The 23,261-nt window shown below is 42.9% G+C and overlaps 1 protein-coding gene across 1 annotated transcript in view; it reads right to left on the bottom strand.

Moving 5' to 3' along the window:
• LOC124722255 (galanin receptor 2a-like) overlaps nt 1-23,261 on the bottom strand; it is a 152,115-nt gene that overhangs the window by 25,954 nt on the left and 102,900 nt on the right. Inside the window, exon 3 of the mRNA XM_047247444.1 lies at nt 6,750-6,958. Coding sequence (XP_047103400.1) covers nt 6,750-6,958 — 209 coding nt within the window. The remainder of the gene's footprint in view (nt 1-6,749; nt 6,959-23,261) is intronic.

Genomic DNA, 23,261 nt, shown 5'->3' with positions numbered 1-23,261 from the left:
AATTAAACTGGCACCTAGTTTGTAGCACTGGCAAGAAAATTTTCATAATATCCGTAGGAGCTTGTGCTACGTTCTTAGGTATTTGCTGGGTATGAGTGAGTAAAATTGAGACACCTGCCATGGCTAATACAAGAAGCTACGGGCTGGCCAGGTGAAGTTACATCAGGGGCAACTTGCTGATATGATAAGTACTGCCCCTGAGTCACAGAGCAGTTACTTCATAACCCAGCACGGCAGAGGGACCACGGTCATGACATTGTCAATGCAGCGAAAAAGAGAAGCCACTGGATGAGTTAGACTGCTTTACGTCCGAGCCACAGTCCTGTTATGACTTACGTGATAGAAACCGATGCTTTAGCTGAACAAGCATGGCCCAAGCCTGTATAAGTAATCGTCATTTGTAGTCAGAGGTATTTCAGTCTACCAGCCACTAGCTCTGAGGAGGTTCTATGACAGTTCGCGAGTCTACAAGGAGCAAGAGGTCATCTCCTCTGGACTCTGCCACTGCTAGCTGCGGGACTACTGTTCACGTTAAGTCCAGTGCTGTGGACTTAACGCCCTCCAACCATAGTGCCACCTGGGGGCCTACCTTCACCGCTGCCGGACTCGTACCCAGGCGGCCTACCATTCAAGCCTGGGGCTGTGCAGGCACCATCGCCTGTACGGGAAAGTTCCTTAAAGCCGTCGGCACACGGACCGTGCATCCGAACGTTGAGCGTTGAGCGTGCCGAGTTTCTGATGCCATAGCGTGGAATAGCACGTTCGGGAGTCTTTCTGAACGTGCAGAGCAATATCTGGCATGTCAGATATTCTGGGCGAGCGTCTGAGCGTTGACCAATGAGATGGCACAACGCTACCGACGTCACACGCACGCCGTCTCTCTTCATTACAGAGTTGTGAGGCGCCATATTGACATTCATTTCGAGCCTATATCTACATATGCCGTTTCTGAGCACCAGCAAATTGAGAATCACTGGAAAACCCGTTGTTAACTCTGTGATTCGTTCCAACAAAATAATGAGAAACATCATATTCGTGGCAAAAGAATGATTGTAACTTGCGTATTATGAGAGTAGGCTATTTGAAGGCAGCGACACACTGAAGATCCACCCAAAACGCTTTGTTCTTGGTACAATTTGTTATACTTAAATTTCTTTTCGTAACATATCTACGATTATGGTTTTCAGCAAGGGTAACATACTATGATTAGATGGAGAGGCTGTGTTGTTGGCTTAGCGTAATGAGAAGAATCCTTGTCTTGAAGTGCGTTGTTTGTTGGGGCAGTGGTTTGCGTCTTGTCCCATCTAAATTTTTATCCTAACATTCGCGTTTTTATTAGGTTCTGATACTTTGTTATTAGTTTAATATAAGTATATACTATAATATTTGATGTTATGTAAATATAAGTTCACCGTTTTTTTGAGGGGTAACTTTGTTCGATTGGCGTAATCTACTAGACAGCTTGCGCTACCTGTATAAAGATATCTTGCTCCTTTTTCTTTTACGCTTCGTAATTCACATGTTGCAATGCTTCTGCTACTGGGTAGTAAAAGTGATAAAGTAAGACTGACCTTGGGGTTTTACTAAAATGTGGTAATGATGAAATAATAAACATTATTTATTATTCTTATGCGGAGAAGTATTCCAGATTTGTACTGCACTGTTTGTAATGGAACTTATATAAGCCTGTGTCCTTATTGATTCGACATGGTACTTTCCTTTTCGTGGACAATGGAGGAAATGTGCCTTTTAATAGAGCTAACGTGGGAATTTTACACGGGCCCGTTGAGCAAACAGTGTGATTTATGAATTAGAAATATCCCTCAACTGCCCCTGGAGTGCATTGCGATTGCGTATACCACGTTGGGGCCCACGTACCGTATGCACATGTCGCATCGTTCCTGAGCGTTCAGCAGCACGTTGAACTTGGCACGCTCAATGTTAATGTTCGACAGCACGGTCCATGTGCCGACGGCTTTACTCTGCTCGTGTGGGCAGACACTGCTGCTGCTGTGAGCCATCGTATCCATTCTGGATCCACGGCGTGATTCCACGCGCCCTTCCCGTGCTGGAAGGAAGTCTCTTGTCTGCACTGCGAGCCGCCGCCCGCTGCCGCGGTCAGTTTCCTTCCAGAATCGCTGCCGTCATCACCACCGGTCGCACGATACTGCCAGCCTTCCCACTGACTGCCGTGCCCCCTCGCAGACTGTGTACAGCTTATGTACTTCTCTGAGTATCATCACGATTTTGAAGTTGATGAACAATAAATGAATGTTTTACTAATGATGTTTTCATGACAACACTTATGACGGCTTCCAGGAATCCTCAGCACTCCACTTTACCTCGCCAAAGTAGAGGTCATACCAATGTCTCTGCAGCAGTGGTCGTCAAACGTTTTTGCTCATGAGCCAATACTGGTGCTGTGGGGCGGCACCTAGGACCGCATATGTGGGGATGTTATTGTCAATTGATAACTTACATAAATTAGTATGTTACGAGCTCACAGTACTATACACGCAGACTAAGTTGACTCTCGGCGCGGTGGCTGATGGGAGCTATCGTAAAGGCTTTTCTCATTCATTGTCGCTCCATCAGCCACCGCGCTGAATGTCAACTTATTTGGCACTATCTATAGTTAGGGCAAGGTAAGTTGGCCACCGGCCCCGAAATAGCTGCTGGTCGTTAAAAGTTGCCACCATTCGGAACACTTCGTGTCTGTTCTCTGTTTCTCTCCATTTCTCTCCATACTACGTCCACTACTGTTTCTTGTGTATATTAATGACCTGCATCTGTTACATTACCAGATGCCAAGTTTGTCTTATTTGCAGATGATACAAACGTTGCAATAAATAATAAATCAAATATCAATTTAGAAAGAGCAGCTAATCAAATTTTTACTGACGTTAATAAGTGGTTCATAACCAATTCACTGTCGTTAAACTTTGAAAAGACCTACTGTGTGCAATTCAGAACTTCCAAGAGATTTCCTTCTGGTGTGTGTATAAAATATGATGACATGGAAATAGGAGAAGTTGAGAGTGTAAAATTCTTGGGATTACAACTTGATAATAAATTCAGTTGGGAGCAACGTACTAACGAACTGCTAAAGCGCCTAAACAAGTCTGTGTATGCAATGCGAATGATGTCAGACATAGGCGATATAAATATAAAAAAACTGGCATATTTTGCTTATTTTCACTCCATTATGTCATATGGTATCATATTTTGGGGTAACTCCACAAACAGAGAAAAAAATTTTAGCGTACAGAAGCGTATAATAAGAGTAATGAGTAGTGTAAATCCAAGAACATCATGTCGAAACCTATTCAAAGAATTGGGCATATTAACCACAGCTTCTCAGTATATTTATTCCTTAATGAAGTTTGTTGTAAATAATACATCTCTTTTTCCAACTAACTGCTTAGTATGCAGTATCAATACTAGGAATAAGAACAATATACATAAAGATTTAAAATCACTTACTCTTGCCCAGAAAGGAGTCCAGTATTCAGCAACGCATATTTTCAATAAGTTACTAGCAACCATTAAGAGTTTAGTTTCAAACAAGGCACAATTTAAACATAATCTGAAAGAATTTTTGGTGGGCAACTCCTATTCCATCCATGAGTTTCTCAACAAGTGCAGTAGACCATTTTAATGAAATTTTATTATACTTTAATCTTTGACAATGCTTGGTTGTAACAGCCAAGTAACTACCTACTGTGTGAATGATGGATGTATGGAAAGCAGATGTAAGTCTTAAGTCTGTAAATAGTGAAAGTTTAATTTTAAATCTTGTCCATAATCTGACTGTTCTTAACTGAGGATCACTGAAATGAATAATTTACTTTAATTTTTGACAATACTTGGTTGTAATAGCCAAGAAACTAGCAAATGTCTGAATGATGAATTTAATGAAAGCAGATGCATGTATTAAACCTGTAAATATTAGAAGTTGAAATTTAATTAATGTATATAATTTTACTGTTTATTGACTGAGGATCATTAAAATTAATGAAACTCAAGTTTTTCTAATTACAATTTTGTAATGTGTTTATCTGACATGTTTGGGTCTATGGAATGAATAATTAATCTAAGCTAATCTAATCTTCGGATTGTTGCTGCCCTCAGAAATCCTAAAACTGTAACACCGCAACTGCCTGACGAAGTGTTGTTCCAGTTGTCTGTGAGAGTAAATGATTAATTGATTCGTAACAGTAACTTTACTTATCTTCAAATGCATTACGCAGTAGGAGACATGTTCACAAACGTTTACTAAATGTTTGGATGTCATTGACTCACTGCATTGTATTAAAACAGCCTTAAATTAATTTCATATTGCTTGCTACGATCTGGGTGGCTAAATCGTTCGCTCGCATTGTCCAGAATGTTCCTCAAACCAGTCGCGAACAGTCATTATCCGGTGACATGGCGCATTGTAACCCATAAAAATTCCATCGTTGTTTTGGAACATTTAGTCCATGAATGGCTGCAAATGCTCCCCAGGTAGCCGAACGGAACCATTTCTAGTTAGTGATCGGTTCGGGGCTCACTCCATTCTATGCAACACAGCCTATACCATTGTGGATCCACAACCAGCTTTCACAGTGCCTTGTTCACAATTTGGGTCAATAGCTTCGAGGGGTCTGCGCCACTCCCGAACCCTACCATCAGCTCTTACCAACTGAACTCGGGACACATCTGACCAGGTCATGGTTTTCTAATCTTTGAGTCCAAACGATATGGTCACCAGCCCAGGAGTCCGCCCCAATAGCTGAATGATCAGCGTGACAGACTGCCGTCCTAAGGGACCCGGGTTCGATTGACAGCTGCGTCGTGGATTTTCTCCGCTCCGGGACTGGGTGTTGTGTTATCTTCATCATCATTTCATCCGATCTGGCGTGCAGGTCGCCCAATGTGGAGTCGAATGTAATGAGACCTGCACCAAGACGGCCGGACCTGCCCCGTAAGGGGCCTCCCGGCCCATGACGCCAAACACTCATTCCATTACCAGCCCAGGAGACGGCTGCAGGCGATGTCGTGGTGTGAGCAGAGGCACTCGCGTCGGTCGTCTCCTGCAATAGCCAGTTAACGGCATATGTCGCCGCACTGAACTACGGGTACGTTTGTCGCACGTCCCAATTTGATTTTTGCGATTATTTCACGCAGCGTTGCTTGTGTGTTACCACAGACAACTCTACGCAAACGCCGCTGCTCTACATCTACATCTACACCCATACTCCGCAAGCCACCTGACCGTGTGTGGCGGAGGGTACTTTGAGTACCACTATCGGTTCTCCCTTCTATTCCAGTCTCGTATTGTTCGTGGAAAGAAAGATTGTCGGTATGCCTCTGTGTGGGCTCTAATCTCTCTGATTTTATCCTCATGGTCTCTTCGCGAGATACACGTAGGAGGGAGCAATATACTGCTTGACTCCTCGGTGAAGGTATGATCTCGAAACTTCAACAAAAGCCCGTACCGAGCTACTGAGCGTCTCTCCTGCAGAGTCTTCCACTGGAGTTTATCTATCATCTCCGTAACGCTTTCGCGATTACTAAATGATCCTGTAACGAAGCGCGCTGCTCTCCGTTGGATCTTCTCTATCTCTTCTATCAACCCTATCTGGTACGGATCCCACACTGGTGAGCAATATTGAAGCAGTGGGCGAACAAGTGTACTGTAACCGACTTCCTTTGTTTTCGGACTGCATTTCCTTAGGATTCTTCCAATCAATCTCAGTCTGGCATCTGCTTTACCGACGATCAACTTTATATGATCATTTCATTTTAAATCACTCCTAATGCCTACTCCCAGGTAATTTATGGAATTAACTGCTTCCTGTTGCTGAACTGCTATATTGTAGCTAAATGATAAAGGATCTTTCTTTCTATGTATTCGCACCACATTACACTTGTCTACATTGAGATTCAATTGCCATTCCCTGCATCATGCACATCTGTTCGACGTCCCTTCTAAAAACGGGGATGACCTGTGCCCTTTTCCAATCCTTTGGAAGCTACGCTCTTCTAGAGTCCTACGGTACACCGCTGCAAGAAGGGGGGCAAGTTTCTTCGCGTACTCTGTGTAAAATCGAACTGGTATCCCATCACGTCCAGCGGCCTTTCCTCTTTTGGGCGATTTTGTTTTTCTATCCCTCTGTCATCTATTTCGACATCTACCAGTTTGTCATCTGTGCGAAAATCTAGAGAAGGAACTACATTGCAGTCTTCCTCTGTGAAACAGCTTTGGAAAAAGACATTTAGTGTTTCGGCCTTTAGTCTGTCATCCTCTGTTTCAATACCATTTTGCTCACAGAGTGTCTGGACATTTTGTTTTGATCCACCTACCGCTTTGACGTAAGACCAAAATTTCTTAGGCTTTTCTTCTCTCGGTCATTACGTGAAAGCCCTCGGTCATTGCGTTGTCCGTGCTGAGAATAACGCCTGAAATTTGGTATTTTCGGCACACTCTTGACACTGTGAATCTCGGAATACTGAATTACCTATCGATTTTCGAAATGGAATGTCCCGCGCGCGTAGGTCCAACAACCATTCCATGAGCAACTGACATTGGTTATTTCTTAATTGTCACTTTACTGCTAATTCCTCTCAACTTTTCTGACATTTTAAGAAGTAACCAACGATGGGGATTAAAATTCTGACAGCAAAGAAAAAGGCAAGGAGCGGAAATAAGTAATAGAAGTGCGTGTTGTGTAGCCGGACACACAAGAATTTCAGTAGATGCGTACCTGATGCTGTTGGTGAGGACCTGCATGCTGCGCGTGCTCTTCCAGAGTTCGACAATGACGCAGCTGTAGCAGAAGAGCATGAGCACGCCCGGCGCCCCGAACAGCAGCACCAGCTGGTAAACGGCCAGGCTGAGACCACCCACCGTGTCGGCGCAGTGGTGTATCGTCACATTCACTATCATGTTGGTGTACAGCATCGCGTAAGTACCCTGCAACAGCACCATTAAATGAAACACCACACTGCAAATAATGAACACGCGCGGCAATCATGACAACTCTGGTCCGTCTATTATATCCAAATATGTTTCAGCACCCTGGGGGCTATCCTAGGTAGGTGCTTTATTACGGTCTTGTTCTCCAGACTGTTAGGCACTGCGTGACCATCTTTCTGCAATTTTACAGCTTGCCACAGCTATTTTCGTGGCATTTGTCCTCTTTCCTCATGCGCACGCTCGTCTGTTACAGGAAAAAAAAAGAGGTACTGAATTACACTTTCAAGCTCAGACATGGATGTGTCTTTGTGAACCTGCGGAGTTTGTATTTCGGAATGTGATTCAGTAAAATTATGTGCCGTCTCTCTGCATGTGTTTCAGATGAGCATGCAGGCGGGGATCGGTGGCATGAACATAACTACGGCATAGAAATCTATACAGGGTATAAACGATAACTGTTTGTAACGTACCTTGGTGGTGTAGAGGAGGGGTTCCCAAACTTTGAGAATCCTGGTACTTTGATGGAACACCTTATTTATTTTTAAAAACGAGAAAAACTTGTTTTATTCAGTGATTACTTCAATTTGAAATCATAACTACAGAAATCATAATAAAATTAAAAAAAACGTAATTATTATCGTCCAAATGGCGAGACAAAAATCCTCCAAGTTGTTAATAGTTTTTCGCGGCGCACTTCTGCACTTCCCGTGGAGCACTGCTGTTCCGCAGAACACAATTTGGGAAACCCTGGTGTAGGGCAAGTCGAGACGAAGAATTTGATATGGGACGCTTGTGGTCTGTCAGTTCGGGAAACTACATCAAATGGGTCTACAAAGATCACCTAAGCGACAATACATAGGCATCGCGTGAGATTTTCATTGTTCTCTTGCTCTCTTCGCGAAAACTGTTAGTCCTAGAGAAAAAATATTATGACCTTTTTGTAGTAAATTTGATTTAGTTTAATTTTGTACTGGTGCACGTTTCCGCCGAAGGCCTTTACTTTCGAGTTAGTCTAGGACCACTGTACAAAAAATTTGACTACGCAAATTATTTGCCATATTCGACCTTTTGATTACGCCACGAGCTTAGACGTGCCCTTAAAAATTGCTAAACTGACGTTTGTGTAAATTTTATATCACAATTTTGTGAATTTTAGCAGATTCAAATTAGCAATTAAATCGTTTTGTCTAACCTTTCTAAGAAAGCGTTATGCTTGTAAGGGTTTGATTAGATCGAATTCTAAACGAAATTAGGTTTTGCGTAACGTTTACAAACGTCTTTTTTCTTTCATTGCCCTTACTGGAAAGTTTAAATTAATAACGAAATAGCCCACTAAGCCGGTGGCGTAATAGCCCAATCAATGAACATCAAAAACGTCAACCATAGAAAGTAATTCACATAGTCGCAAATCTTTGTACAGTGGTAGGATGGAGTACCGTGAACAATATTCCAAAAGGACTAACGGTGAGAGGGTGAGTTGGCGTTTGAAGGTCACTTTTTATGTTTTTCTTGATAAACTCGATAAGTACGGCAATAGCGAAAACGTATCTCAGTTTAAAATTAAATTAAAGCTCCTACAGGAAAGGTCCTATTAATTTTTTCTCTAGGACTAATACTTTGCGTGAAGAGAGCGAGAGAATATTGAGAATCTCTCACTATGTGCATGGGCTGTAGCTTAAATGGTTATTGCACGCCAATTTGAGCTATTTTTCCGACTTGATAGACCGGAAGTGTCCTGTATCAAATTGTTTGTCTCGACTTCCTCTACACTACTGTGGTACGTTTTAAACAATTATCGTTTACATCTTGTAAATAAAGAAAAGATGGTCTTACAATAACTAACAATGTGGAGTATAAGACCGTACCGGTAATAAGAATATCCACTGAGGATGGTACAAAATTGCTGAAACACGTTTGAGCTCGTAACTGAATAACCGTTGTTTGCATAGTGTGTATCTACATCCACACTCTGCAAACCACAGTGAAGGCGTGGTAGAGGGTGTAATAGGAAGACCTGAGTTGCTATAATTTAATCTGCAAACACGACTGCTGTAAGAATGTCAAAACCAAATAAATGATGACATGTCAGAGTATTTATGACTCCTTTTATTAGCCCAGTTATAAGGGAAATGACACGCAATACAAGACTGAGACTTGTAGTTTCATCTCACCACACGTAATCCACCAACATTTACTAGCAAAGAAGGCTCACAATGTTTTTTTTTTATAATACTTCTACTCGCGCTGTCGAAATGTTAAGAAATCCTTCAAATAAACATTTGCTGAGGAACTGGATAGCATAATATTAAATGACCGCAAAATTCTAGATGACTCGATAGCCATGTGCTACTTTGAAAAATGCTTTAGGTTAGGTTAGGTAGAGGGCACACCGGATGAATCATCTAAAACAAGACAGAGTAATTTCGAAACGATACCTACAATTGAAGTATTTTTTTCAAAAAAGTGAAGTACAGTAAGGGGCTCACAAAGTTAACTTACACAGTAATTCGAAAAACGATGGAAATACGTTTACGAACATCACTTGTACATTTATTAAATGCAGCAACGCACATTTTTGACGAAACTGATAGTAGAGGCGACTTTATTCGATGTAGAGCTTACTGCGGTACTCCATAGCAAACAGTTCATGAGTTATATTTAATTTTCGCTTGTTCCTACTTCGAACAACATGGGGAATAATTCCTCACAGAATCGATAAAGCTTAGGGTGCCGTTCCCTGCAAACATTCTTGGTCCTTTACTAAAGAATGGTAAAGCAGTTGTTAGATTTCAGATAAGATTAACTGCAGTTAGCAATTTTAACATCTGTCCACAGAGCTGCAGACCACGTGTAATTACCATTTTTTATTGGTTAAAGTTAAAGAAATTACAACTCAGAGCTGTAATTGCTTTAATTTGTAAATGGTCGCTGACTACACAGTCATGTTTAAAAAATTGTAGTGGTTAATTCAACGCAATTGTTTGTGTCTCAAAGGATACTGATAGCACAAACCTGTTGTAAACATGTTTTGTAACGAAAAATTTGTTTATTATTTCTGCATTTAGAAAGTAAGAAGTCATTCCTTTTTTATTTCTGCTATACTGTAAAGAAATATTGTTCAGTTATTTTAAAATCACATGTTCATTTACATGTTCTGTGAAAACAATTTTTTGTAATTGTTGGTGGCTAAGCAGTGTAATCGTCGAAGGCTAAATAGTATAATTATGGATGGCTAAATAGTGTACTCATCCTGAAGGCCAAATAAAAAAAAGAGCTATGATAATTACACTCAACGAGTGTTATCCCTGCCATTGGAACCACTACTAGCAAGATACTTGAACCTTAACCTCGAGAGTATCAAGTAGGCATGTTGATACTTATGTTTCCATGGTCGCCGGCCGCGGTGGTCGAACGGTTCTAGGCACTTCAGTCCGGAACCGCGCGACTGCTATAGTCGCAGGTTCGAATCCTGCCTCGGGCATGGATGTTTGTGATGTCTGTAGGTTAGTTAGGTTTAGGTAGTTCTAAGTTCTAGGGGACTGATGACCTCCGATGTTAAGTCCCATAGTGCTCAGAGCCATTTGAACCATTTTCCTGTGCGGCTGGTCCCGGCGGAGGTTCGAGTCCTCCCTCGGGCATGGGTGTGTGTGTTTGTACTTAGGATAATTTAGGTTAAGTAGTGTGTAAGCTTAGGGACTGATGACCTTAGCAGTTAAGTCCCATAAGATTTCACACACATTTGAACATTTGAACCATTTTCCATGGTCTTGTGCTAGTGCACCACTGAAGTCAACTGTACGGAGCAAGTTAGATTTTTTGGTGTTTAGAACGGCTGAGAAAGTCGAAATGATCCTTATGTATGGAGAATATTACCTGCATAGACAACAACCACCAGGACAACAATTTACCAAGCTCCTACATGATTTAAGTGTCACACGGTACAAATGAGTTAACGAACTTGTTCGAAATAAACTTGTGGCCGGAATAAATGGCGAAGTTAATTTTCTAGCAGCCGTAGCTATTGATCGACACATTTCCTTCTCATCTGTTACGAGAGAAAGTGACATCATTAGATCTAATGAACACTATATTATTCACCGACAAATACTCCATCTGTATCATATCAAAAATGGTTCAAATAGCTCTAAGCACTATGGGACTTAACATCTGTGGTCATCAGTCTCCTAGACTTAGAACTATTTAAACCTAACTAACCTAATAGTCCAGTGAAACTGTCAGAAAAAAAGCCTGTACCTTGCAAAAGGTGGGGTAGAAGATTTTATTTTTTTAACTCGTTCATATTGTTGGAAAGGTTAGAAAACCAAGTTTTTCCAACAAAATTTCTTTTGGGAAAACTTTCTGCAGTCAAAAATATTCGAAAATTTCGGACTTTTTTCAGTTTTTTCAAAATATCTCAGTTTCATTTGCTCCTATCGCTTTGGCGTCTAATTGCTTTTTTAAAGAGCACAAAATTCTCTACAAATATGATTTTTACCTTTTTTTCTACTCCAAATATCTAAGGAGCTACAGCGCGTCAAAAAATACCAATTTTTCAAATTTCGAGCAAAGTGGCAAATTACCTAATTTTTGAACACTGTTATTTCAGTTTCTATTTGTGTAGTATAAACATATTACTCGTAATGTTATTCATTGGAATTTACCATCTCACTCTGCTGCAGGGCCAGGACAAACAGCATCATATTCAGTAACTACGAACACATTCACGTCGGATTGCGTGAAGTTTATTTGTGTTACAATATGTAATACGATTGCACGCAGGTGCTGTAAATTTTCTACAGTTGATTGCCGTTAATGATCAGTTATAAGAAAAAGTATGTAGGAATTGTTCTTTAGCGGACAAAAGCGTATTTATTCTTTGGCGGGCGGAAGGCAATTATCTCTAGTGATTGTTCACAGCGCGCTGACAGCTGTTAGCACACAACAATAAGGGTTCTACAGTTTGGAGTCGCGTCCATTCAGTATATGCTGTGGTGCTGAAAATGAGTATGTCTGACATGAATTTGTGTTTCATTTGAGAAAAAACTGTGGTGAGTGGTGGATGCAATGTGAAAAAGAAAGGACTGAGCACACTTAACGATTGTAGTGCTAAACGCAGGGAGTCTGCTCACACCCGTTTTTTGGAAACGCTCAGTGAAGTGATGGTGCATGAAACATGCAACAAGAAGTACATTAATGAGAGAATGATAGCAGCTAACCTTTGACATCCTCAGGAACCAACAGGCGTGCTACGTCGGTCGCAGGAAGAAGGTCAGTTCAGTTTCAAAGAGAAATGCTTCTTATGTTGAAAAGGGAATTCTGATGACTTGTTAACCAAGCAGTTAAGACTGCCATATGCCAAATGAAATTTTGATGGAGGGTACCTTATCCACAAAGTGACTTGGACTCGAAATGTTTGCTTCAAGTCAATAGCCCAAAGCTATGTTTCTTACCTACAACGTCAATTTGGACCTTAGTTTGCTATTGTATTTGATGGGTATCCATGTGAGGGAGACAAATGTAGCACAAAGAGTGCTGAGAGGATTCGTAGGCCCAAAAAACATTCTTCGGTTGAGGTTGTGGTTGAATCAGAGATGGTGAACCAAGTCCCTCAGGACAAGTTCTTGTACAACGAACGAAACAAGATGCGTTTGATCACACTTCTTAAAAAGGAATTTCTGGAGTGTAGCGTTGAAGTGCACCAGGCACAAGAAGATGCTGACGTTATGATTGTAACATCTGTCATTTCAAGAAACAAAGATTTTGGAAGTATTATCATTGTCGGAGAAGATGTTGACCTGCTTGTGCTCATGACCGGTTTGGGGCAAGGCATTGAAAACTTATTTTTCTTAAAGCCAGGAAGAGGAAATGCAGAGGACAAGTGGTTTTCCACTGCATCTTACAAGTTTGACAGTGAATATATTCTGTTCACTCACGCCTTTAGCGGATGTGACACAACATCCGCTTTTTTTGGTCAAGGAAAAATTAAGTGCTGCAATATTGTTGCGAAAAATGAACACCTAACCTCAGCGCTTTGCACGTTCAATAAACCACATGCTACCCGTGAAGAAATAATAACAGCAACAGAACAGGTTACTATTGCATTGTATAGTGGAGGTGTCAGCAGTTCCCACACACTAGACCATTTGCGGTACCAGCTATTCGCCAAGTCTGCTACAAAAAGCAAACTGAATCTTACACGGTTGCCACCTACACTAGATGCTGCACAACATCATTCGTTGCGGACTTACGAACAAGTCCAAAGTTGGATGGGAAACTGGAAGCCCCCTGAAAAATGGGGCTGGAATCACAGTGACCACGGTCCAATACCCGTTATAATGAGCCAAGATCCAGCACCTGAACCACTTCTTCACATTGTTTCATGCTCATGCAAGCTGAACTGTGGCGGTGCGTGCTCCTGCAGAAAAGCGGGTTTGAAATGTTCTTCAGTTTGCAAGAAATGTATTGGGGTCAAATGTGAAAACGTGCCAAAATTTTTATATGAAGACAGGGAAGAAGATGTTATGGAGGATGTTGAGGAAACCGCTGACGAAATCAACGAACTTGCGGAGGCTGACTCGCTGTTTAAGGAAGAGGTCAATTTGGGATCAACTCTAGGTACAGACCATGAATCCGTAACTCAAGGTATTTCTGGTGACACTGAGGAACCTGGCCCATCAAACGTTGGAAGTGATGCTCATATCTGTCTCAAGTGCGCTAATGTGCGATATTACAAGTATTACATACCCAGAACTGTCAACATTTTTAGTAACTGACAATGCATTTTAATTGTAATAAAGCTACTTATTTTTAATGTCAACTGTGTGGCTTTTATACACAAGAATAATTACCTACCTAATTAGGTTGCCTATTGCAGCTAATAATAGTTCAGTTTCCTGAGACAATTTATTTTGTGTGCGTGTGTATATGTATGTGCGTGCGTGTGTGTGTGTGTGTGTGTATGTGTGTGTGTGCGTGTGTGTGTGTGTGTGCGTGTGCGTGTGCGTGTGTGTGTCTAAGTCTCTTAATGATGTATTTTTATATTTATAGTTTTACAAATACCAGGGCTGAGGTGGCCCATAGTGAACTTCAGGTAGTGATGTAAGAATCACAATAGTTGGGTGCCCAGCAATCCTCATGTTGCATACAGAGAAATTGAATACCTGAAAGTGAGGTGGTAAATTCCAACATATAACATGATGTATAATGTATTTATACTACACAAACAGAAACTGAAAAAATACTGTTAAAAAATAAGGTATCTTGCCACTACGCTCAAAATTTGAAAAATTGGTATTTTTTGAGGCGCTGTAGCGCCTTAGATATTGGGAGTAGAAAAAAAATGGCAAGAATCAAATTTGTAGAGAACTGTGTGCTCTTTAAAAAAGAAAATAGACGTTAAAGCGATTGGAGCAAATGAAACTGAGATATTTTGAAAAAACTGAAAAAAGGCCGAAATTTACCAAGTTTTTTGACTGCAGAAAATTTTCCCAAGCGAAATTTTGTTGGCAAAACTCGATTTTCTAGTCTTTCCAACCATATGAACGAGTTGAAAAAATAAACTCTTCTACCCCACCTTTTGCAAGGTATATCTGCAATTTGACTGGACTATAAGGACATCGCGCCGAGCGAGGTGGCGCAGTGGTTAGACATTGGACTCCCATTCGGGAGGACGACGGTTCAATCCCGCGTCCGGCCATCCTCATTTAGGTTTTCCGTGATTTCCCTAAATCGCTCCAGGCAAATGCCGGGATGGTTCCTTTGAAAGGGCACGGCCGACTTCCTTCCCTAATCCGATGAGACCGATGACCTCGCTTCTGGTCTCCTTCCCCAAAACAACCCAACCCAACCTAAGGACATCACACACATCTATACCCGAGGCAGGATTCGAACCTGCGACCGTAGCAGCAGTGTGGTCCCGGACTGAAGCACCTAGAACAGCTCGGCCACATGTATCGTATCTCTTTTCATCAAGGGCTACATGAAAACGATTTTGTTACCTTCTTATCCGTTTGAACAATGTTTCATACGCGACCAGCTACTTGGCACTTTGTCAGGTTTCATTAATGCTGGAGATGTCGTGTATCTTGTTTACTGACGAAGTAACCTTCACTAACCATAGAAAAGTTATACTGGAGAATATTCATATAGGTAGGTAAACATCTCCTTCCAAGTGCAACGTCGGTGCCGTCAATGGAGTGTAAGTGTGTAGTAGAAATAATGAGGCAATCATCTTACATACAATTTTTTATACGCTATTCACTGAGTGCCAACAAGCATGTCAACCTTCCAACACATCGTCTTCCACGAACTTTTGAAGGATCTTCCGTTACAGAAACTTCTCTACTCAAAACGCGTGTGGTGTCTTATCCCATGTGCCACCTCACAATGTACGTCACGCACCAACCAGTTTTTTTGTATCGTCACATACATTATGCATTTATTGGTCAAATTAACTGTAAATAAACAAATTCCCATTAAATAAGAGAAGTAAAACAATTTTTTCTGAAAATTACATAAACTGTGAGTCAGAGAAGTTCGTGATATTGGTACTCTCACAACGAACGATCCATCAAGAAATAGATCAGCACCACATACACCAGTGGGAGGGATACAGAGGGAACTTATTTTAACCCTTGTTACATAAAAATGACAGCAACGGGCTACATAGGGAGAGCAGCACGTGTTCAGATGTCCATCAGCTAGCAGTATTCCGGGAGATTGTACTTGGGCCGACGATGCTTACACACGGTTGTCTTGTCGGCATATACGAAGTCAGGTGGTCGGTACGTCGTACAGCTCAGTGTGAGTGCTGTGACTACAATGTGACTAATGTATATGTCTGGCATGGCCGGCCGCTGTTGCCGAGCGGTTCTAGGTGCTTCAGTCCGGAACCGCGCTGGTGCTGCGGTCGCAGGTTCGAATCCTGCCTCGGGCATGGATGTGTGTGATGTCCTTAGGTTAGTTAGGTTTAGGTAGTTCTAATTCTATGGAACTGATGACCTGAGATGTTAAGTCTCATAGTGCTTGGAGCCATTTTTTTGTCTGGCATGAGTGCATATGAAGTGAAATATTGTATTTATTTCACTAATGACAAAGAGAGAGGATGAAACGCGGTGCCAGCACATAACCTACTCCGTCCAAGGAATGTCAAAGAGATTCCACGTGCAGACGGATCACCGGTACAGCATCACACGCGCTCGCTCGATGAGATTCGTTGGACAGATTTGGAATTTAATGAAAGACATTTACACAAAGTCTGATAATCAGAAAATGTAGCTTGCTATCTCTCCTCACCTTGCCCTCCAATTAGTAATGATCCCTCACAGCCGTGTGTCGGATTGGTTGTCTCGTGGTTGACTTTCACCGCACTAGTGTCCAATAGTGGCCTCAGCTATAGAGTCATGTCTGTATCCGATGCTTGGTAAGAGTACTGCAACATCTGTTATCGTTTATAGAAGATGTTTGTAATCATTTGTAACAAACATTGGGAAATACTTCCTTGGATCAAGATAATAAACATGTCGCACCAAGTGTTGTTTCTGAATTGCACGCTAAGCGCTACAAAACTTACAGTAGCCACATCATAGGGGACGTTCTGACAGGCATATCGGATAGGCCAGTGCCATGAACTTCAACGTTAGATCTACCTTCTTGGGAAGCAGTCGTCCAAAAGATGGCGTACTCACTAACTGATATATGTTAGGCCCCCATGTATGAATCACGGGGCTCGGCGTTCTGCTAGGAGCACATTTTCCATTAGTGTAACCAGCGTGATTTGCAAGAAGTTCTAGGACGCTGGGTCATTCAGTCACCGTTGTTGCATGGATAATATCGCGTCACACACTGAGTCTGAGAATCAGTGTTTATGTTAACTGACCAGCATCCGTTGGGGATTAACACCTGCCTGCAGCAAGAGACTATTGTACACTCTAAGACAAAGAAAAACGACGTACCGCGAAGGAACTATCCGCATGTGACGGAAATAGGTACATGTGATGTAAATATACAGACAAATAAATGACTACAGTTTTAGAAAAAAATGGATGATTTATTCAAGAGAAAGAGTTTCACAAATTGATCAAGTCAATAATAGACTGGTCCACCTTTGGCATTTATCTAAGCAGTTATTCGGCTTGGCATTGATCGATAAAGTTGTTGAACGTCCTCCTGAAGGATATCGAGCCAAATTCTGTCCAATTGGCGCATTAGATCGACGAAATCCCGAGCTGGATGGAGAGCCCCGCCCAGAATGCTCAAAATTTTCTCATTTGGGGAGAGATCCGGCGACCTTGCTGGGCAAGGTAGGGTTTGACAAGCACGAAGACTATAACAAAAGTTCCTATAACATACGTCTGGAAACCAACAGCTGTTGAGATATGGCTCACTGTACCTGTGATGAGTATTGTGTAGTATTCGAAGGCTCACAAGAAATAACATAGTAAATTACCACAATACACACGTGTGGGCAGCCATGGAAGTGAGGAACCACGATCGCTTCAGTATCGATATATGGGCAGGAATTGTCAATGACAGACTCATGGGACCATACACTTTACCAACAGATTAACAGGTACTATGTATCACCGATTTCTGCGCGATGAATTAGCAGCATTATAGGAGAACGTTACCTTTGCAGGAAGAGAACGACAGTGATTACGCACGACGGAGCACCACACCCTTTTCTACGGATCGTACGAAAGTACGTACGTTTCACGGGCGAAAGGTTGGTTAAGAAGGTCCGGTAGCATGGTCCGTCTGTTCAGTGGTCCTGAATTAGTTGGATTTCTGGTTATGGGGACACTTAAGGGCATTGGTGTATGCCCAATTCAAAGTAAATGTGCCGACGTTATAGGAGCCTTTGACCAACGCATGTGACTTAATCTGAATGGAGCCAGGTGTGTTTGAAAAAGTACGTGATTTATTACGAAGAAGGGCGGAAGGATGTGTCAGGATTTGTGGTAATCACATTCAGGATTGCCTATAGTGCTTACTTCTACAAAACAGGCAGATGGGAGTGACAGGGCAGATTGCCTGATATCTCAATAGGTACTGGTGTCCGAATATGTCGTTATAGGAAGTTTTCTTCTGGTTTTGATCAATATTACCTCTTGTAAAAATATGTGATACTTTTTTAAACACCCTATATTTTTTGAAGTTAAAATACGTAACTTCTTTATGAGGTACCTACAAGATGACTGCGGGAGAATACCACAAATTATACTTACTGCTTGCTTTTACGCGATCAGTGCTTGCTCTCTAAGTCACGAATGACCCCAGAAAATCAGTCCATAAGACATTATTTATTGTAAATATGTAAAATATGTTAGGAGATTGATCTTTTGTTTCGAAGGCTACCACTTAGAAGAACAGAATTAGCTGAACTTAACTGTTGAGAAGCTCAGTAATAAGTTTCTCTCAGTTCAAGTTTTCATTAATAGGGGCAGTCAATAATTTTCAGCATTCTACCTTGCCTATACAGGCGCGCAGCTTCACGCCAAGCGCTTTTTCGTTGTACCACCATACCCGAACAACATGTCACATTCTTATCCGTTTGAACAATGTATAAATGTTTTATATGCGACCAGCTACTTGCCTTGTTTCGCCGTTCACTACTCGCTGTGCTTGAGGGTGTTTCAGCCTTTGGAATACGCACATCCAGTTACCGTGTACGATAACAGGTACCGTCTGTGTATTTCAGGCCTAGACACGTTTGTTTAGTACTACATGTGGATGGTATAAGCGCCTCTACAACAAATGTGTCACAATAGAATGTATCGGTGGAAGGACACGGAATAACGTTTTTTTGCAGCGTCTGTATCTCACTACAAATGCGTTGTAGAACATAATTATGTTGATAAGAACATTTTGTCTTCTCCTGATCACGATACATTAAATCATCTTTCTTCTTTCTTTTGGGAGCAGAGATTTACAGACGCATTCTCTCTTTCCTTGAGTTAATACAACTGTACAGGGCCCGCTGTTTTCATGATTTCGCAATTTATTTTAGCTTCGTGGCCCGATGTTCTTGTAGAAACACGTCTACCAACTTTCGTTTATGTCGCACAACCCCTTCTTCGTGTTGCGATGTTTTTATGTCAATGGATAACAACCTTAAAAACCCAGAATGCGTTTTTTTATAAAAAAAAGCAATAAAATATCACAGAAACTGTAACTGAAGTGGGTTTGAAAAGATGTGACACACAACGACTCACCTAAACTTCGGGTTTAGAAATGCAGCTACGAATTCCACTTCAAAATCACAGTTACAGTTTCAAGGTAACGGTCTCGTCCCACAATCCACTATTTTACAAACTGACAGGATTACGGGGAGTGGGTCGGGGAGGGCTCTCTCACCTTAAAGCAGTAAGCACATCTGTCATAGTGCTACGCTGCTCAGTTGACCCATATGGTAAAAATCATTTCCAGCCAGAAAGACCAGTGTTGCCATAAAAGAAAGATACTTATAGATCTGAGACGAAAGTAGACACACAAACGTCATTCCGTTGCAAGTACAGCTAGATTTGTGCTGTGCCGCAAGATTTCTCCAAGTACAGAGAGGCCATCATCGCCTTCATGAAAGTTATTCTTCGCCACTAACTGTGACGTCTGTTAACTGTTTCCTGTACCATAAAGACCTACTCAACATACACTCCTGGAAATGGAAAAAAGAACACATTGACACCGGTGTGTCAGACCCACCATACTTGCTCCGGACACTGCGAGAGGGCTATACAAGCAATGATCACACGCACGGCACAGCGGACACACCAGGAACCGCGGTGTTGGCCGTCGAATGGCGCTAGCTGCGCAGCATTTGTGCACCGCCGCCGTCAGTGTCAGCCAGTTTGCCGTGGCATACGGAGCTCCATCGCAGTCTTTAACACTGGTAGCATGCCGCGACAGCGTGGACGTGAACCGTATGTGCAGTTGACGGACTTTGAGCGAGGGCGTATAGTGGGCATGCGGGAGGCCGGGTGGACGTACCGCCGAATTGCTCAACACGTGGGGCGTGAGGTCTCCACAGTACATCGATGTTGTCGCCAGTGGTCGGCAGAAGGTGCACGTGCCCGTCGACCTGGGACCGGACCGCAGCGACGCACGGATGCACGCCAAGACCGTAGGATCCTACGCAGTGCCGTAGGGGACCGCACCGCCACTTCCCAGCAAATTAGGGACACTGTTGCTCCTGGGGTATCGGCGAGGACCATTCGCAACCGTCTCCATGAAGCTGGGCTACGGTCCCGCACACCGTTAGGCCGTCTTCCGCTCACGCCCCAACATCGTGCAGCCCGCCTCCAGTGGTGTCGCGACAGGCGTGAATGGAGGGACGAATGGAGACGTGTCGTCTTCAGCGATGAGAGTCGCTTCTGCCTTGGTGCCAATGATGGTCGTATGCGTGTTTGGCGCCGTGCAGGTGAGCGCCACAATCAGGACTGCATACGACCGAGGCACACAGGGCCAACACCCGGCATCATGGTGTGGGGAGCGATCTCCTACACTGGCCGTACACCACTGGTGATCGTCGAGGGGACACTGAATAGTGCACGGTACATCCAAACCGTCATCGAACCCATCGATCTACCATTCCTAGACCGGCAAGGGAACTTGCTGTTCCAACAGGACAATGCACGTCCGCATGTATCCCGTGCCACCCAACGTGCTCTAGAAGGTGTAAGTCAACTACCCTGGCCAGCAAGATCTCCGGATCTGTCCCCCATTGAGCATGTTTGGGACTGGATGAAGCGTCGTCTCACGCGGTCTGCACGTCCAGCACGAACGCTGGTCCAACTGAGGCGTCAGGTGGAAATGGCATGGCAGGCCGTTCCACAGGACTACATCCAGCATCTCTACGATCGTCTCCATGGGAGAATAGCAGCCTGCATTGCTGCGAAAGTTGGATATACACTGTACTAGTGCCGACATTGTGCATGCTCTGTTGCCTGTGTCTATGTGCCTGTGGTTCTGTCAGTGTGATCATGTGATGTATCTGACCCCAGGAATGTGTCAATAAAGTTTCCCTTTCCCGGGACAATGAATTCACGGTGTTCTTATTTCAATTTCCAGGAGTGTAGATATAATGGAAGCTGGGTTGAACTATAAAACTATAAATTTCCCAACTATCTGAAAAGTGTTGGCCGCAAAGAGAGCACATCCCATGGCAATGAAGAAACCTGGTCTCATCGAAATCGCTCAACTAGGTTCAAACTATCGTCCACAGAGCAAAGGACAAACTGAAGAAATGGAACATCCTGGGGAAAGGACATATACACTCTAACACAAACAGAAATATGATTTACATGTAGAGACAAACAACTGATTACAATTTAATAAAAATTTGATGCATTCAAGAAGAAGAGCTTCGCAAATTGAGCAAGTCAGGAATAGACTTATCCACCTCTGGCCCTTATCCAAGCAGTTATTCTGCTTGGCATTGATTGATAGAGTTGTTGTACGAGGCGTGTTTTTTTTTTTTTTTAGTAAGATCCGTTTTGTTGTAGACACTTGTAGTTCGCGCGCATACCGCAACGAGCCCGTGCGTCGTGTACCGACATGCCTCGGGAACAACTGCGCTCAGTTTAAGGTCTGAAGCTAACCTGTACGGTTCTGTTCTGTGCTGTCAAAATGTTTAAGACTATCAACTCGCCCGCCGCGTGTGAGGGTCACTCAGTGATACGGTTTTTGCCACCAAGGAACCTGTCTGCTGCAGAAATTCATCGACAGATTTGTGAAGTGTACGGTGATACTGTTATGAGTGAAAGCAAAGTGCGTAAGTGGGTACGAGAGTTCAAAGATGGCCGTGACAACGTTCATGATGAGGACCGCCCCAGTCGCCCTTCTTTGATTACAGACGATTTGGTGGCTTCAGTTGAAGCGAGGATTCGTGGGAATAGGCGCTTCACAATAACAGGTCTCTCAAACGAATTTCCTGAAGTGTCAAGATCAGTGCTTTAAAACACTGTTTCTGAACACCTAAAGTTTAGGAAACTGTGCTCCCGTTGGATCCCGAAACTCCTAACAGAGGACCACAAAAACCAAAGATTTGAGTGTGCGATGAAGTTCTTGACTCGTAATCACGAAGAAGGTGACGGCTTCTTGAGTCAGATCGTAACTGGAGACAAGACATGGATTCGCATATCATGCCCGAATCGAAGCAACCAGCGTGGAATGGAGACACACACACTCGCCTGTAAAGGTGAAGGAAAACAGACTGTCCCAGCGCAAAATCATTGCATGGGTGTTTTGGTATAGGAATGGTGTTTTGTTGGTCGACTTCATGCAACGAGGAACCACTATCAATGCAGAAGCGTACTGCCAAACCCTGAGAAAGGTACACAGAGCGATTCGAAACAAAAGACGCGGCATGCTGACAAAGGAAATTGTCCTTCTTCATGACAATGCAAGACCTCACACTGCAGGTCAGACCCGCGATTTATTGGACAGTTTTGGCTGGGAAGCATTAGACCACCCACCCTACAGTCCTGATCTTGCGCCGAGCGATTACCATCTGTTCCTACACCTCAAACAACATCTCAGTGGCAACCGTTACAATGATGACGACGTGAAAACGGCAATGAACTCTTGGTTATCGGAGCAGGCAGAAAGTTTTTATGAAGAGGGTATTTTAAAATTGGTTGAGAGGTATGATACGTGTTTCAACAAAATTGGCAACTATGTCGAAAAATAGAGTGAAGGATGTACTTTCTGAAAATAAATTTACTTTTTTGAAATAACCTTTCGTTGTGTATTTATGTTCAAACGGGCCTTACTTAAAAAAGCACACCTCGTATGTCTTCCTGAGGGATATTGGACCAAATTCTGTCCAGCCACGCTCTTCAAAATTACGAGCTAGTTGGAAGGCTCTACTCACAAATGCTCCAAACGTTCTCAGCTGGCGAGGGGTCCGGCGACCTTGCTAGCCAAAATAGGGTTTGGGAAACACGAGGACAAGCAGTACAAGCACCAACCGTGTGTGTGGGTGGCCATTATCTTGCTCAAATGTTAACCCAGGACGGCTTTCCATAAAGAGCAAATAAACGGTGCGTAGAATATCGTTAACATACCGCTGCGATGTAACAGTGCCGCAGATGACAACCAAAGCGATCCTGCTATGAAATGAAATGGCAATCCAGGCCCTCACTCCTGGCTGTCGGACCGTATGGCGGGCGGCAGTCAGGTTGTGTCTCACAGTTGTCCAGACACATCTTCGCTGGTCATCGGGGCTCAGTTCGAAGCGGAACTCATCACTGAAGACAATTCTACTCCAGCCAGTAATATTACAGGCCAAAGACGTGTCTGGAGA

Source organism: Schistocerca piceifrons, chromosome X (assembly GCF_021461385.2).
Source record: "Schistocerca piceifrons isolate TAMUIC-IGC-003096 chromosome X, iqSchPice1.1, whole genome shotgun sequence".
In the NCBI taxonomy this organism is placed as follows: domain Eukaryota; kingdom Metazoa; phylum Arthropoda; class Insecta; order Orthoptera; family Acrididae; genus Schistocerca; species Schistocerca piceifrons.
This window is presented reverse-complemented; position numbering and strand designations above follow the sequence as displayed.